This window comes from Centroberyx affinis, unplaced genomic scaffold (genome assembly GCF_046629955.1).
Source record: "Centroberyx affinis isolate AG114_WGS23_722 - 3 ecotype Tasmania unplaced genomic scaffold, CSIRO-AGI_Caff_v1 ptg007778l_1, whole genome shotgun sequence".
NCBI classification, from domain to species: domain Eukaryota; kingdom Metazoa; phylum Chordata; class Actinopteri; order Beryciformes; family Berycidae; genus Centroberyx; species Centroberyx affinis.
In genome coordinates this window covers 188,166-206,023 of record NW_027283910.1, presented here as the reverse complement: position 1 = coordinate 206,023, position 17,858 = coordinate 188,166, and the positions used below count along the sequence as shown (strand labels likewise).

Below are 17,858 nucleotides of genomic sequence, written 5' to 3'. Positions count from 1 at the left end.
GAGAGAGAGACAGAGAGAGAGACAGGGGGAGGGAGGGAGGGAGGGCGAGCGGGCACGTGTTTGTGTTGCATGTATATCCCAATGAGAAGAATGCATACGTCTTTTTTTTTTTACCCTTTCTCTCTCTCTCTCTCTCTCTCTCTCTTTCATATCTTCTATCCCTCTAACAATTCCCAAATCTATCCCTCCTTTGCGTCTCAGTTTCTCTCTCCGTTTGGCATTCCATCCATCTTCCAACGCCTCAATCCATCCCCCTTCTCTCTCCCTCCTGGCCTCCATACCTCCTCCAACTTCTGAATCCATCCCCCCTTCTCGCATGCTTTCAACCCCTCCAAAAATTCCTAATCCCTCCCTCTGTTTTTCCCTTCCCGTCTTCCATCCCTTTCCTAAATCTTAAATCCATCCCTCCTCTCTGTTTCTGAGTTTCTCTCTTTCTTATGCCTTCCATCCGTCTTTCCGTCCCTTCCCCGACTCCTAAATCCATCCCTCTCTCTCAAGACTTCCACCCCTCTAGAAATTCCTAAATCCATCCCTTTCTTTCCCCCTTTCATCCCTCTTCTGATTCGTAAATCCATCCCCCTTTCTCAATCTGCCTCTCACGCCTTCCAGCTCCCTAAATCCTCTCTCTCTCTCTCTCTCTCTCTCTCTCTCTCTCACACACACACACACAATCCACCCCACTCTCCCAGAGTCCTAAATCTTTCCCTTTCTATCTCCCTGCTTGCCTAGCACGGATCACACACACACACACACACACATATGTTCTGGCTGATTAGGCTGGCAGAGCCACTGGGCAGGCGGCCCACTGGAGGGGATAGATGGATAGAAGGAAGGAAGGATGGAGAGAGGGAATGGATGGAGGGTGGGAGGGAGAAAGGGGAAGATGGAGAGGTGGAAGGAGGGAAGTATAGAGAAAAAAATGGGAGGGTAGGTAGAGGACTGTCTGGAGGGATGGAGCGATGGATGGAGAAAGGGAAGGAAGGATGGATGGAGGGATGATGGGGGAGGTGTGAGGGAGAAAGGGAAGGATGGAGAGATGGAGGAAGGATGGGTAGACACGAGATAGAGATATTGTGAGAGGGAAGGATGGATGGATGCATGGAGGAAGGATGGGGGAGGGAGGATGGAGAAAGGAAGGGAGGATGGAGGAAAGAGGGAGGGAGGGGTGAAGTGAGAGGGAGAGAAGAATTGAAAGATTGAGGGATGAATAGCAGAAAGTGGAAATCTATTTTTTCCTCCTGCTGTCCTCCTCTTTGAAACTGCACGTTTTTATAGCAAAACAATCGCCCTGATCCTACGGTGCAGTATTGTACCAGCCCTATACTTGTGTGTGTGTGTGTGTGTGTGTGTGTGTGTGTGTGTGTGTGTGTGTGTGTGTGCGTGTGTGTGTGTGGGTGCGCGCGCACGCGTGCAGATGTGGTTTCAGGGTTGACGCCGTTATCCGGTAGAGGGCGAAGTGAGAGTGTGGGGAAACGGGAGCTGCAGAGGGCTGGAGCTGCGGAACGGAGCGGAGCGGACATGGGTTGCAGCGGTTACCGGTTACCGGCAGCCAGTGTGCGGGCGGGATGAGGTGCGAATCGGGGCTCCTCCGGTTTACTGAACGGCAAGGTTGATATTCGCACGGGTCGTAGTTTGATATGAGAGAATAATCTGGTGTCCGGTGCACGCATAGGTACACACGTCTTAAGAACCGCGGGAGATGCATTACGTCATAGCCTCCCGTCGCCCTAGATGACCGCGCGCATAGGACGGGATGATGCAGGGCTGCTGGACTAGAACGGGAACGGATTCCGCTGCTGCTGCTCGCGAGCGCCCGGTGGCGGTGTCTCGACCGGACGAGGAAGAAGGGGAGCCGCCGTCGCGCGGCCGCCGGCTCTGATGGCTCCTCGCGCCCCGGGCGGGAAAGAGACACAGCAGTCGCCGCGGCGCGAGAGGCGCGAGAAGGAAGGGGACAGCAGGTATCTGGGAAGTGACGTGGTATCCGCGCCCCGCCAGAAAGCACAACGGTGCGCGTGTCGTGCTTTTCGCAGGAGGGTAGGAGCGGGAAGGGGAACATGGCCGCGCAGTCGGACGGCGGGAAATCGGGGGTCGCGTACGGCGGCGGCGGTTTCGCCCAGCTGTACGACAGGGACGGCGAGGAGCCGCTGGACTCCGCCGCCATCCACATCTGCCAGTGCTGCCGCTCCTCCGCCTGCTACTGGGGCTGCCGCTCTGCCTGCCTCGGCTCTCTGCTCGGCGGGGGCCAGCCCACCGAAGGGGTCGGTGTCCGGGAGACTCACTGCCCGCCCCGGGAGCAGCTGTGGCTGGACTGCCTCTGGATCATCCTCGCTCTCCTCGTCTTCTTCTGGGACGTTGGTACCGACTTGTGCCTGGCGGCGGACTACTACTGGAGGCAGGACTACCTCTGGTTCGGCCTCACGCTCTTCTTCGTGCTGGTGCCGTCGGTGCTGGTCCAGATTCTGAGTTTCCGCTGGTTCGTGCAGGATTACACCGGCGGGGGGCTCGGGGTGGTGGAGGGGCTGACCAAGCGGGGCACGGCGAGTCTGGGGTGCCTCTACCCCGGCAGGGACCGCCTGAGGCTGGCCTCCATCTGGCTGTGGCAGGCCGCCATACACATCCTCCAGCTGGGACAGGTGTGGAGGTAGGGGGACACAACACACACACACACACACACACACACACACACACACAGACACACACACACACACACACCTGATCCCAACCTCTCTCTCCCTCTCTCTCTCTCTCTCTCTCTCTCTCTCTCTCACGCACGCACACACACACACACACACATACACTCTCTCTCTCTCTCTCTCTCTCCCTCTTTCTCTCTCTCTCACACACACACACACACACTTTATTGTTGCTAATGGGTAGAGTGAGGTGTCTACTCGACGTAGCTGGAAAAGAGGAAGGCTTGCTTCACACTGACAGGCAGGAAAGGGAGAGGAGGAGGAGGGGAGTAATGCTCTCTTTGACCTCTCCAGCTCTTCACCAACTATCTGGGAATGAGAGAGAGACACTGAGATAGACTGAGACAGTGAGAGAGAGACAGAGAGAGACAGGGAGAGAGACAGTGAGAGAGACTGTTTAGGGTCTGACTGGAGCACTGTCCATGGTGCTGAAATTTCACTCCAGTTCACTATAGTTGTGGATGAGAGCTGTCAAAGGTGTGTGAGTGAGTGAGTGAGTGAGTGAGTGTGTGTGTGAGTGTGTGTGTGTGTGTGTGTGTGTGTGTGTGTGTGTTCATGCATGTGTGTGTGTGTGTGTGTGTGTGTGACCAGTGGAAAAACGGTGTCACGGCTCTTCCCATGAGTGTCAGCATGCATGGAGAGTACAAAGAGGAAAAGCATCTGCGCTTCTGGCAACACATACTCCATCTCTCTCTCTCTCTCTCTCCCCCTCTATCTCGCTCTCTCTCACCCTCTCCCTTTCTCTCACACACACACACATTCACATACACACACACACACACACACACACAGTTGGACAGGGTAGGTGATAATTGTGGCGCTAAAAGCACTGGCTGGAAAAACAGAAACAGGCGTTTTTTGCACACACTCTCACCCTTTTGCTCTTCCGCACGCTCACACACACACACACAGAGGCTTGCTATTGCAGAAATAATCCTAAAAGGTTCCATGCTCTCACTCTCTATCGACTGTGAAAGTGTGTGTGTTTATATGAATGTGTGTGTGTGTGCGTGCGTGCATAACGTGTGTGTGTGTAGCTTTGACAGCAGAAGTAGTAGCAGGAGTGTTTTAGCTGGTCTTCAGCCTCCTAGCCCTCTATGCAAGGACACTCCTTGCCACCCCCCCCATCTCTCTCTGTCTCTCTCTCTCTCTCTCTCTCTCTCTCTCTCTGCCCCCCCTCCTCCCCCCCACCCCCCTTTCTCTCTCTGAGAAGACTCTTTAATGGTGTCCACTCGCCTCGGGGCAGGCAGCAAGGAGAGCAGAGTGATGATGTGTGCCTGTGTGTGTGTGTGTGTGTGTGTGTGTGTGTGTTGCACCCTGCTGCGTTAGGATGTGTAATTCTGCTTTGGCCTTTCTGAGGTTGTAGGGTTAAACCTACCACCCACCGCCCCCCCCCCCCCCCAACTCCTGCCTCTCCTCTCCACTCCTCACCAAACCAACCCCACAATCTCAACCCACAACCCCCACCCCCCTCTTCGGCCTGCGGAATGGACTCTCCCACTTGGAGGAAGAAGAAGAGGAGGAGGAGGAGGAGGAGGGTTGTTTGCAGAGGAAATGGTACGGCCTGATTGAGATAGATCGCTTAGAGATGGAGGGGGTGTGGAGGGAGGAGGAGGGGGGGAGTGGCAGTGAACGAGGAAGAAGGAGGGAAAAAAAAAAAAGCTTGCACATGCACAATGGGAGTAAAAGGGGGGGAGGGTAAGAGAGAGAGAGAGAGAGAGCGAAAAGGAGGAGGGGTGGTTCGGTGGGAGTGAGTGCATGTGTGTGTTGGATGGGGGGGCTGCAAGACTCATTTGGTGCATATGGTTTACGATTATCAAAACCACATCGCTCCATGTCAGGGTTTAAGTGGCTTGTCAATGTCACCTGTCATGCTGCGTGATAAAGCCTCAATCCCTAATCCAGACCTAAACCAAGGGACGTCCCACTTATGGATCAAAAAAAACAAAAGCCACAACATGACAGCGGAGGCATTTCTTCATCCTCCGCTTCATTGACAGAGTTCTTCATTCAAGGACAAACAACATCAGAGCCGGTGTTTGTATTGTGTTTTAAAGCTGCAAAACCCATCTATTTATGAATGTGTTTTTTAAGAAGGCAAAACGTACGACAGTGTGCACGAGCGTGTGTAGGTGTTTCCAAATGGACGGTGAATTATTTATGTTATGTGAATTTAGCTCGTATGTTTCTAACCAGATCCATATGTACAGAGCTATACATAATGCAGGAGTAGACACACACGCACACAAAGACTCCCATACAAGTACAAAGTGCTATTGCACTCACAGGGAAGCAGGAGGATGTCATTAGTCTACATATGCATAGATGTCACACATCCACATGCACACACACATACACACACACCATACAGTGAGCGTCTTGCGGCATATGTAACTGAGATAACTGCATGTTGCCCTGCCTACATCCCACCCACACACAGTTTCCCTCATCTAGAAATCCTCTCAATCTATATATATGGATCTAAATATTTCTAGGACCTTCGGCTCATAGTCAGACAGTCAGCCTCGCTTAGTGATGCAGACCAGATTGAAAGAGCAAATTCAGTGGGCCCACAGGTCATGTTTTTCAGCAATATATTTGTCAAATAAAGAGAGGAGAGTGAGTAATGAAGTAAATACATTGGCATGCTTTGCAAACCGTTACATTCTACCTGAAGGAAACAGTTACCAGCAAGGTTACCACCAACCAAATAGCCTAGTGGGAAGTGTTTACTGTGGTTGGAAGGTTGGTCTTAATGTGTTGGGAAGACTTCCAATGTTGCAGTCACATGCTATTTTGTCAGAAAACCACACCCAGAAGACAAACGGTCAACAGACATGGACGTCCTGAAAAGCATGATGTGGATTTGGCTGCAGATGTTAAACATTGTAATTATTAACATTAGCACGTGAATACTCATTACATACTGCATAGTAATACTCACTACATGCTGAAAGCTCCATTTGCATTTTTTGTATTCACCAGCTTTGAGTGTGCGCTATTCCTTCCTATGTAAGTTCATGCTGCCAATACCAGCACCTCACCAAGACTATTCATTCCTTTATTGTAAGTCAGTCTCCTCTACCAGCCATGTTGGCTGGCTTGTAAAACACTGAAAGAGGCTAGTGGATTTTGTGATACCTGCCACTGTGGCTAGCAGACAAAATGATTTCAGAATGATTAAGTTGTAAGTAAAATGAATTGGGGGAACCAGATTTAGATTGCACATGCAGTCTGTTTTTCTATTGTGAAAAATGCATTGTCAAATGAAATGATGACCTGTATTCTCTCTAGCTACTAAAGAAAGAGACAAGAAATAACGAACACATTCTACATTTAGCTTATTACAATGAGTAAGCAGGGAGGGGGTTCAGGGTTTTGCTCAAGGACACTTTGGCAGGACACATGGCTGTAGATGGACACGCACTGGCTGATGTGGAGATTGAACCTGCATCCTTTTGGTTGCAGGACGGCCTCTCTGAGCATCAAGTGGTTAGAGAGGCCTCTTAAAAAGCATCCAGTCTGGGATTGATGTGGCATGACATGCATGCTGAATTGGCTAAAATCTTGGGGCTACTGCTTATGTCGGGGTAAACAGAACCAGGTCAGGATGGTACCAGCTGGTGTTACATAGCGTCCCTCCCTGCCAACGGGATTTTTCGTCCCAGTCATTGAAAAATATGAAACTGCTCTTCAGGCGGTATGATGGAGACAGAGAACTGTGAGGTCAATGGGAGTTTGAACGGAACGATAATCTACATCAGGAGGCTGTACTTTGGTATTCTGTCAGCATTCGCCCCTTCATATTCCCCTTTTGCGTTTGTCCCGGGATCCAGTCATATTCTGAACACACACACACACTTCCCCTTAAACGTTTGGCCTTTAATATCACCATTGAACCCGCTGACCTTTACATTTCCGCCATTTAACCTTATCCCTTTAACATTTCCACGCAAACCTTTGCTGTTTCACGTTTGCTTTTTTACTGCATCCCTTTAAACCTTTTCAACATTTAACCCTTAAACCTTTGCCCCTTAACATTTTATGTTTAACCCTTGCACCCTTTAGCGTATGATCTTAACCTTTCCATATAGATTTACGTTTACATTTCAGGCATTTATAGCTGACGCTCTTATCCGGAGTGACTTATGAGCAGGGGTTCCTTGTCTCACTCAGGGACACTCGGACAGGACATACAGGCTGTTGCAGGGATCGCAGCTGTGACCTTTTGGGGTTACGGGACAGCCTCTCTAACCGTGAGGTCACGCTGTCATCCTCGGGCATCACTCTTTTGGTCGTTCCACAGTCCAGACTGAAGACGAAGGCTGATGGAGCTTTCTAGGCTCTGGAACGACCTGCCAACTCAGTGTCTCCTTTAAAACAGCTTTAAAAACACACTTCTTTAGGTTTATTTGAACTATGGACTGTATTCTCTTTTAGTCTTGTTGAAATATTCTGTGCATTTGTCCTTTTGTATTTGTTTTTATTCATCTTGTAAAGTCCCTTGTAACTGTTTTGATAAGTGGTCTATAAATAGTAGTAATGGTAAAGTCGTAGCACTAGTAGTAGTAGTAGTAGTAGTAGCAGCAGTGGTAGTAGTAGTAGTAGTAGTAATAGTAGTAATAGGAGTAGCAGTAGTAGTAATAGTAGTAGAAGTAGTAGTAGTAGTAGTACAGTAGTAGTACAGTAGTAGTAATAGTAGTAGTAGTTGTAGTAGTAGTATACCTAGTAGTAACCTAGTAGTAGAATAGCATAACTATTCAAAACATAAGTTCCAAAGTAGAAAACAGACAAAAAAGAAACAGAAAAAACCAGCAATAGGGGGATAGAAAGAAATGGAGGATTGAAAATATGCATGAAAAATCAGGATAAAAGAATATATTATTAATGAACGCCCTGACCTCTGACCCCCCCCGCAGGTACATCAGGACGCTGTATCTGGGCATCCAGTCGCGTCGGCAGAGGGAGCACCAGCGGCGTTGGTACTGGGCCATGATGTTCGAGTACGCCGACGTCAACATGCTGCGCCTGCTGGAGACCTTCCTGGAGTCGGCGCCTCAGCTGGTGCTGCAGCTCTGCATCATGATCCAGGAGAACCGAGCCGAGACGCTGCAGTGTAGGTGGACGCGCGCCGGGCCACAGAACCACACAGACTGCTTTGCGGGGTGTCCGAAAAGCCGGGCGTCACAGGGAGATCGCTCACTCTGTCAAAGACGGCGCTCGGCGTGAACACCGCCACCTTCCAGCCATCTGACAGAGTCTGACAAATCTGACAGAGCACATACAGATTGACAGCTGCACAAACAGTAATTAGTAATTTGCACAAACAGTAGTCAGTAATTTGCTGCTGCAGATGGTGCCAGTTTGGGATTTTCACACAGTAAACTTTTTCCTACGGGTAGTGCGAGAAAGCAACATTGAAAAGGATTCAGGGCATCTGGGTGCCAAACTCCACCCCCCTCCTCCTTATTCATCGGTCAGGAAATGTGTCATCCAGTGAGCCACCCACTGCTGTTACTTACCCCAGAGTGATTGTGCTTCAAATCCAGATACGTGACTAGTAGCACAGGGGGGTGGATGCACGCAGCGCCAGGCAGGTTTTTAATATCAATTTTGAGCGTCAACTGTTGAGTCACAACGAAGCTTATAAACATGACCAAATGTTTATGACTCAATATCGTGCTTTGTGTAAAGGTGCGTGTTCACAGTATTCTACTTTAAAAAAAACCCACTTTTCTCAACTTTAGAGAGCGCTTTAGAGAGAAATAGAATAGTGTGAGCAAGGCTGAATAAAGCAGAAATCCACAAACAGACAAAGTATCTGTAAAGCATGTGGACTGTGAGGTTTTTCTGGGATTACAATGAATCTCTTACCCTCTCCCACCTCTGTCTCTCCCTCATCCTTCATTCTCTGTCTCTCTCTGTCTCTCCCTCTCTCTCCCCCTGCAGGCATCTCCTCCCTGGCCTCCCTCCTCTCGCTGGCCTGGGTCCTGGCCTCCTACCACAAGTTGCTGCGGGACTCGCGGGACGACCAGCGCAGCATGAGCTACCGGGGGGCGCTGCTGCACCTCTTCTGGCGCCTCTTCACCATCTCCTCGCGCGTCCTCTCGCTCGCCCTCTTCGCCTCGCTCTTCCACATCTACTTCGGCATCTTCGTGGTGCTGCACTGGTGCGCCATGGCCTTCTGGGTGGTGCACGGCGGCACCGACTTCTGCATGTCCAAGTGGGAGGAGGTGCTCTTCAACATGGTGGTGGGCATCGTCTACATCTTCTGCTGGTTCAACGTCAAGGAGGGCCGCACGCGCTACCGCATGGTGGCGTACTACTCCGTGGTGTTGGCCGAGAACACCATTCTCACCGGGCTGTGGTGAGTACGGAGTATACAGCATACACTTACACAGTGGCTCGAATTTTTTTTTTTTGGGGGGGGGGGGGGTCGCAAAATGATTTATGGGATAGGAATAAAGCATATTTCTACTATACAAATGTATTATCATGTCTGTTTTTTCTGATTTTTCTCTTCATTTTTGCTTTTTTAACCGTGTGAAATACTGAGTTTTCAGCCTCTAGGCCGGGGGTCAGCAATTAGGTTCAACCATGGGCCAGTTTTTTCATGATTTTTCATTGGGGGGCCGTTACGCAGGCCTATATGTTTTTTTTATTTATTTATTTTAATTCATTTACGAATTAAATAGATTAAATAGATTTATAACAGTGTTAAGGACTGTATCTGAGGGGGAATAAATGGCATCAACACACCATGTCTGTTTGACTGCCAACCATTTGTGTTTGTGAAGAACAAATCTGTTATGGTTATATAGGCTAAAGCTGTGGAATTAAAACAGTTGTTAGAATTCACACATTAAACTTTAATTTCTGGTAGGTTTAATTTCAGCACCATGCACTGTTCAAATAGCAGCCTTAGTTTTATGGTGTGGGGGATAAATGTATAGCTGTAACAAGGTTATATTGCAATAATTGGGATTTACAGGAGCCTTGTGTTTATGTTATCTACAGTAGATTTGTGAAAAAAATATGTAAAAGATTTGATGTAAACTATTATAGTCAAAACTTTCATCAGGGGGCCAAATATTTTTTCTGCAGGGCCGAATTTGGCCCACGGGCCGCTATTTGCCTACCACTGCTCTAGGCCTTCTCTTATAATGGAAAAATGAAATAAATAAAACGAAAAATGAATGAAATGAAAATCATTCTCTGGTTGAACTCTGCACGCTTGTGACAGGGGGTCGCGAGTAGACATCAAGCCAAAAAGGTTGGGAGTCACTGCACTTAGAATATACAATAGAATATAGGTGCACACACACACACACACACACATCTGACCCCCTGTATCTCCTCCACCCTCCAGGTACGCCTACAGGGACCCGGCGCAGACCGACTCCTACGCCGTCCCGGCGCTGTGCGGCGTCTACCTGACGTTCGCCGGCGGCGTCCTGGTCATGCTGCTGTACTACGGCTTCCTGCACCCGGCCACCGCCCACCTCCGCCCCAGCCCCGCCTCCTCCTGCTGCGCCGAGCTCCTCTGGGGGCTGCCCCTGCCGCCGTCGGCCCCGCCCAGCGCCCCGCCCACGCCGGCCCACATGACCAAGTCGCAGACGGAGGAGGACGTGGCGGAGACCTGCCTCCCCGTCTTCCAGGTGAGGTCGGCGCCGCCGCCCTCCGCCAAGCCCGACGGCCCGCTCATCAAGATCGACATGCCCAGGAAGCGCTACCCGGCCTGGGACGCTCACTACGTGGACAGGCGCCTGCGGAGGACTATAAACATTCTGCAGTACATCACGCCGGCCGCCGTGGGCATCCGCTACCGGGACGGACCCCTGCTGTACGAACTGCTGCAGTACGAGTCCTCGCTCTGACACACACACACACACACACACCTGAACACACAGACACACACGCACATAAGCACACATCCGCACAAGTACATTTAAGAGACATGTATACATACATATGTGCCACAAAGAGACATGTATGTATACATGGATATTTAGATTTAGAGAAGATTTAGAAGCACACATTCGCACAAATTCACACCTGATGTAAGCACACAGACAAAAACAATCCCTCACACTCGTACATACACACTCTTTCTCTGTCAGACACACAAACACAAATACACACGTGACGTAATCACACAGACAACAAAATAATCTCACACTTTTACACACACACACACACACACACACACACACGTATTCCTTGCGGGCACCTCCAACCTGCGAGTCCCATGGCCATGACTCAACAAGCTGCTTCAGCGCGAGTCCGTCTCTCTCTCTCTCTCTCTCTCTCTCTCCTCTCTCTCCCCTCTCTCCTTCTGTTTCCCCTTCTGTCTCTCTATTTCCAACTCTTCTAATCGCTCTTCATCTGTTGTCGTTTATCCGTTTTTGGTTTTTTTTTTCATGCCCGCGCTCCGCTGTGAAGAAGAAGAAGAAGATAAAAAAAAAAAAACGAGCGTAGTTTCAACGTCGGGAGAGTCTTCGGCCGCCGCATGCCAAATTTTTTTGTTACGCCACTCTCACTCTCACGGGTTTTAGTAGAATAAAAACGTAAAAAGACGTGACACAACGGAAGAAAAAACGTCACTTTTAATGCCAGGAGTTTGTGAACACATTGTCGTTAGTCTAGCCAAAAGGTAGTGTATATATTTTCTATGTACAGAAGGGATGGTTTTTTTTTTGTACCGTTACCGTTGTTGTCGACCGGGGCCATAGCACTCTACGGCGTCTAGCAGGGCATGCTGGGAAGGATGGAGACGGAGGGGGGGTATCGGCATCTTATGAGTGTGCGTATGTGTGTGTTTAAGCTGTTGACTAATGTGTGTGTCAATGGGGAAATCAATGGAGGGGTGTGTGTGACTTTAGGCCACAACTCCCTTCCTCTGTGTAGGCGCAAACAAACTACTCAAACAAACCCTAGCGCTACAGTCAAACGTTGTGAACTAGTGAAAAGAGAAAAAGAGGAGTTAAATATGAAGACAGCTTGAAGAATGCTAACACTGTAGCGTACACTATGTTGAGTGATAGTAGGCGACTAGCATTAGCTCAAAAATGAGAAAATGAGAACTTGTAGAAGTTCCAAAGCTAAATAGAAGTAATTTTAAATTAATTGCTGGAACATCTGTCAGTTTTGTGTGTGAGTCTGGAAAACATTATACAAAATAAAAAAATAATAAGCCTGGTTACATCAGCTACATTAAGTTAATGATATTAATTTTTTTACATTTATTTACAGGCCATATATTATAAACACTGACACCTCTTTATTACTAAAAGGTCAGTCTTCTTACTTTGAATAATGCTAGTCACCTGCACTCACTCAACATAGTGTATGCTAAAGTGTTAGCATGGAGCAGAGCCAGTGATCTACCGGGGACATGTGGATGATTTTAGCGTCTATGCTCTCATTGCTAAATGTGTAAACTGGTCAACGTGCCAATCTCCCAAAAACTGTAATCCTTCAAGGAAATTTGATGCACTTACTAATAAGACATGACCACGGACGAACAATTGGAGCAGTGTACAAAAATCCATATGTGTTTTGGAAGCCTGAAGGACAAAAGCAGGACGTTCAAAATTAGAAATACCCTTGATAATAACCGCTTGAACGCTAAAGCACACGAGGGCTTATCGCTACTGTCAGGTGAAAACCTTGCATCTCCAAAGGTTTTGGATTTTTTTAGGTAGGTTTGAAAAAGGGTTTCATAAGCCTAAGGGTCATAAAATTTTCCCAAACAACAAAAGACATCATCCTTCAGTTTAAGTAAAAATGTAAAAAAAAAAAATGGAGTTATGAGGTTTTCACCTGGCAAGGACACAGTACCTAGGTTTATATGATTCCTCTGAATCAGAATGACTTGCATGAGTTGGTGCGTATAAATGCCATATCCTGTGTCCTGCTGGAGTTTTCATTACATTACTCTATGGCTATATTCAGAATATTGTGTTTATCGTGTATACAGAGATATCTGTGCGAATGAAGATACATATAAACACATTATCTTGAATATCATCATAATATAATATGAGTTAATATGTAATGTGCAGCATGTGTGAGAGAGGAAGCACAGGAATAGATAAGGCGACACAGGCTTAGTACACTGACAGTTGTGTATGTGTGTGTGTGTTGTTTGGGGGTCTAGCAATTGTTCTCCATCATTTCCTGTTATGCTCAGAGGGGATTCTGGGAGATGAAGTGCACAATGCTTTTTTTTTTTTTACTCATCTCTTCCGCAGTTACCAACGCTTTCAGGTGCGCTTGGTTTACTTTGCCAGATAACAACAGAAATGAATCAATATCTCCAAATGTCAAGACAAGCAAAATGCAAAACCAATTTGGGTATGTGGGTGAAACTTGCTGACTATTTGGAATCATTTTTATCTCTCTTTGTCATATTTCATGTGCGTAATGTCTTAATCACGTCGGTCCCATGCTAACAGGGTGCTGCCACCGAGATTGATGTCAGTTTTTGACTTCAATCGTCGCAATCCTCCCAGTGATTTGTCTTATCCTGTAACGCATCCAACATCCACTCCTGCAAAGCCACCCACGGGTGAGCTGTGATGTGTGGCTAATTATTTATTTTTTTGGTTTGTTTATCCCCGCAACCCAAGCTGTTACATTGGCAGGCGACAACAAATGAACTGAATTATCACTCATCGCAGATAGCGGCAGGAAACGCTGCTCCTGTAAAGCCGCGGGGGAAAAAGCGACGCTTTGGAAAGTGGTGAAAGTGTTTTGCCGCGCTCCGCTCCGCACTTTTCTCCAGGCCCCTGTCAGTGATAGACCAGGTGAAACCCCCCACCCCCCACCCCCCACCCCCCGTGACACATTTCAGACGGTGCACTTAACAAAGAGGAACACGAATACAACGCATGCTTCTTATTATAGTTGCTGTCCAAGAGGAAATAAATTGAATTTAAGAGCGTATAAAGAGTGTTCAAAGGCATACCTTAACATTGGTTGCTTTATTTTTCTTCATCAGACACATGTCAGATTGTAGAAAAATAGCTTCATTTGTCTTTCAGTTCCCTAAAGTGGCTTATTAGCATATTAGCACTGGTCAGCTGCTGCCTCAAGCTGCTGTTAGTTGTTCCCTTTGGTTTCAAAACTAACAAGCCATTTTAAGGAAACTGACAGCCAAATTTAGACTTTTTTTTTGCCACAAAGTGACAGGTGTCTGGTGAAGAAAAACGAGCGACTGAACATGTGGAGGTATCCCTTTAAGTGCTTGTCGTGACGAACGAGGAGCGAGCTTACATTACTTTTCTGTGGTGCTAGTCCGTTACAAGAAGACAAATCAACTCATCTGCTGCAAACCGGCAAGTAGATCCAGTAGGTGCAAACAGGCTACAACACAGCAGCACTGGCGTTCATATGGTGCAAAACACTCAAGCTACAGAGTCAATTGGCTGCTAAACCCACTTCATATGGTGCAAAACATGAAACACACATGTACTTATGGTGCAATAAGGGCAGATTGTCTCTTTGAAATCTATGGTGCAACTTGAGTACTGCCTTCAGTTATCGGCCAAGGCTGTGCCAAAGGCTCCGTCCAAACGGACAACTGCTCTTCCCGTCCTGCAGAAGCTATGCAAGTCTCCAACGCAGGGAGATGTGCTTAGTCTACACGCTCACCACACACACACACACACACACACACACACACACACACAGCAGGGAGATATGCTTAGCAGATAACCAACATGCACACGCAGACAAACACAGTGAAAGGTAGTGTAACAACATGGGATGTATCCCTACCTCACCCTACGGCTTGAACACACACACAGTCACACACACACAGTCACACACACACACACACACACACACCAATCCAATACTCCCTTACCCCTTTATAATTTGGGAACAATATTCATATGGTGCTATTGAGTAAAGCTGGGTGTACGCTGGTTTTGTATAGTTGTGGTTACAATGGTGTGAAGTATATAGCCAAATATGTGTGTAAAAACAACAATGTACACCTGAGAGTTTCACATTAAGGAGGTCAGATTGAACGGCTGGCGCAATTCATTCAGTATGGGTTTTCTCATTTAGAGTGTACACAAAATCAGCAACACCTTCCGCCTCTGTGAAACCTGCGGTGAATGCTGCGATGCCTTATTCACTTGACAAGAAGGGGGGGGGATGGAATTAAAGCGGGGGAGACAATATAAGGAAGGTGGCACTAATGTTTTGTACACTCTGTAGGGATCTGGACATGCACTGTACACTGAGCACGGGTTCGCCGTATTAGAGCGAGACATGGGAGCGAAGGAAGCCCTTGAAAAAACAACATATTAGCACACGGTCCTAAAAAAAGAAAACTGAAACTTGAGATTCAAAAAGTCCGGCATTTTTCAGTTCAGTTTTCACAGATCGCGTCTCCTGGATTTCTTTCCTGCGCCCCCCCTGAATGTTTCCATGCACACGAATGTTAAAGTCGCAGCTTGTCCCGGTACCTTTCTCTTAGCCCTGACCTCTGACCTCTAACCTTTCAGCCAGACCCTTTCATTTAACCCCAACCCCCCTCCCACCTAGAGCTCCAGCCAATCAGAGAAGCTCTGACACAACCAAAAATGAAATTATTTTGCTCTAATTATGGAAGTATTCTGACCATTCGTGCGTAGCGGTCAGACTCGAGCGTAACCTCATGCATGATTCCACATTTTTGATCTGGCCAAGCGATGACTAGGTGATACAACCGGTGGATCACCCTTCGTATCGGCCAATAATCGCTGGGACTGATGTGTGGAACCCAGCCTATGGTTCGAGTCTGCACCGCTACAAATGAAAACTCAAGTTTCTTCCGTCACCAGGGAGAACCAGAGTCTTAGCCACGCCCGCACAGTAAGAAACGACAGTTCAATGTTAATCCACTGCTGACGTATGGCTACATATCCACAGCTATGCAAGGTTACAGACGATAAGTCACTTCTATAGGCTTGGATAACCGTTTGCAAATACCACATCACTGTTCTCAGTTATGACTTGTGTTTTTTTTTTTATGTTGCTATGAAGGGGTTAGGAAGCACGTGTAAAACAGAAACCCACAAACTCACAATGCAAAAGTATTGACGTGCGAAGTCAAGGATGCAAACACACAATGTACAAAAAATCTGTACCATTACTGGTCTTTTTGTCTGCTTTTTAACATTTTTTTTTTCTACGATTTGTTTTATATTTGTTGAAAGATTTTAAGTTTTATATGCTTTTATTTGAAGAGTTTAAATTTATGGACTTAATTTTACATTTGCTCTATCGACTTTTCCGATTTGTCTGTAGATGGGTTTTAAGCTGGTCGGGAAGGAATTTAAAAAACAAAAAATAGTGTAATGTACCTTTACCTGGGGGATAACGAACGGATGCAACAGTCCTCCCGACTGAGGAATGTCCATCTGATTGTGAAACTTAATAGCAGAGAGTTATTTTTATTTGGATTAATGCATAAACCTTCCACTATCAGGGTCTGCAAAGCATATGAGGCCTGTGGTTAGGCTGTGTGTGTGCGTGTGTGTGTGTGTATGTGTGTGTGAGAGAGAGTGTGTCGGTAATGCTTCATATGCTTTTTTTTAGCCAAAGTTTTACTTGCTTGGTCCAGAGCTGTGAAAGTATCGTCTCTCACTGTAGTTTGGTAGAACTCGAGGCCAGACGCTATAAGCTCTTTCTGATCTCAGACCAGTTTCTACCAGATCTGAGTCAAATTACACTTGAAATCCTTTTTCCCCAATCAGAACCTGGAAGTGCTCGCTTTCACCTGGCAGGGTTGTTCGGTAGTTTTCAGCACAATCCAACCAGTACGACGGCATATTTGGGCCATATTAGGTTACGTTTTGTTTTTTTATTGTAGCAGGAGGGAAAGGGAGGAATATACTGAGAAATTTACGAGAAAAAAACTCAGAAATTTGTGAGAAAAAACTCAGACGTTCTGAGATTAAAGTCAGAAAGAAAATTCAAAAATTTGCTTAAATCTGAGTTTTTTTTCACACATCTCTGCGTTTTTTTTTCTCACAAAATTATGACTTGTAAATTTATGAGTTTTTTCTCACACATCTCTGCTGAGTTTTATCTCGCAAATCTTAAGGTTTTTTTCTCTCCTTAATTTCTGACTTCTTTCGTCTCAGAAATGCCGTTTTTTCTTGCAAATTTCTGCTTTTTGTCTTGCAAAATTTCTGAGTTTGTTTTTTTTTTTCTTGTAAATTTCGGACTTTAATCCCAGAAATTCAGAGTTTTTTCTCTCAAATTTCTGAGTTTTTTCCCGCCTCCCCCCCAGCTGCGGTAAAAAAAGAATTCAACCTACAATGGCCCTAATACGCCGTCGTAGACCAGTTCCTCTCAAATTCAATCACGGAAAACGAGCCGGAAGGATTTCGCAGACATTTGCCCCAGGTCTGGGTTCTATAAGCACAGGGCAGGGTCAAACTAAACCTTAGGTGGATGTATCTAAAAGATGTACCATGGGCTCAAATCAGTCTTTATTTTGTAGGGGTCATGCTTTTTCTACTGTGTTTTTGCCGTCCCATGTTCTTCAGCTTGGAAAAAAAAAGTAGCTTTAGAGATTCGATGTGCAAAAGTACCTTGTTTTTTGTTTTTTCCTGTGGTTGGCATTTTGATTGTAAATACCTTTTTCTGGTAATCTTCCTCTGTTGGATCTATGTTTGATGGGTTTGCTTAGATGGCTCTTTCTGATGTACTGATAGTAAATGTTCTTTATAAATATCCAGAATGTACGGCAGGAGAAGAAAAATACGGCTTGACTGGAAACTACTGTGTTTTGGTAGGAGTCTGTGCCATTGTGTTGTCCTGATTATAAGCACACTGATATTAGATCTTGGGAGGAAGAGGTTTTTTGGAGATGATTTGCCAGGCAGCCAAATCTGAGCAGGGAGTCTTTGTGTCAAGTTGCTCTGAAAATAGAAGTTTAGGACAAAACGGACGGATAATGGGTTCGGCGAATCAAACCCGAGTTCACTTCTCTCTCACATTCCCGTTGAGGACTGAGGATTTTTCTGTTACTCTGCAAAGAAAGGCCATCTCAGCAAGTAATCACACCCTCACTCTTAAAATCGTATTTTTTCTTAATCGGGTGAAAAAAAATCTGTCGGTGGGAGTTTCATTTTACTTGTTTTTCGGTACAACTCCACTTGT

At 46.7% G+C, this 17,858-nt stretch overlaps 1 protein-coding gene across 1 annotated transcript; it reads left to right on the top strand.

Annotated features, from left to right (window-relative positions):
- Positions 1-2,054: 2,054 nt before the first annotated feature.
- Positions 2,055-10,570, top strand: xkr6a (XK, Kell blood group complex subunit-related family, member 6a). The gene is made up of 4 exons (XM_071513971.1): positions 2,055-2,641; positions 7,613-7,809; positions 8,643-9,060; positions 10,063-10,570. The coding sequence occupies exons 1-4, from the start codon at positions 2,055-2,057 to the stop codon at positions 10,568-10,570; spliced, it is 1,710 nt and encodes a 569-aa protein (XP_071370072.1).
- The last annotated feature ends 7,288 nt before the right edge of the window (positions 10,571-17,858 follow it).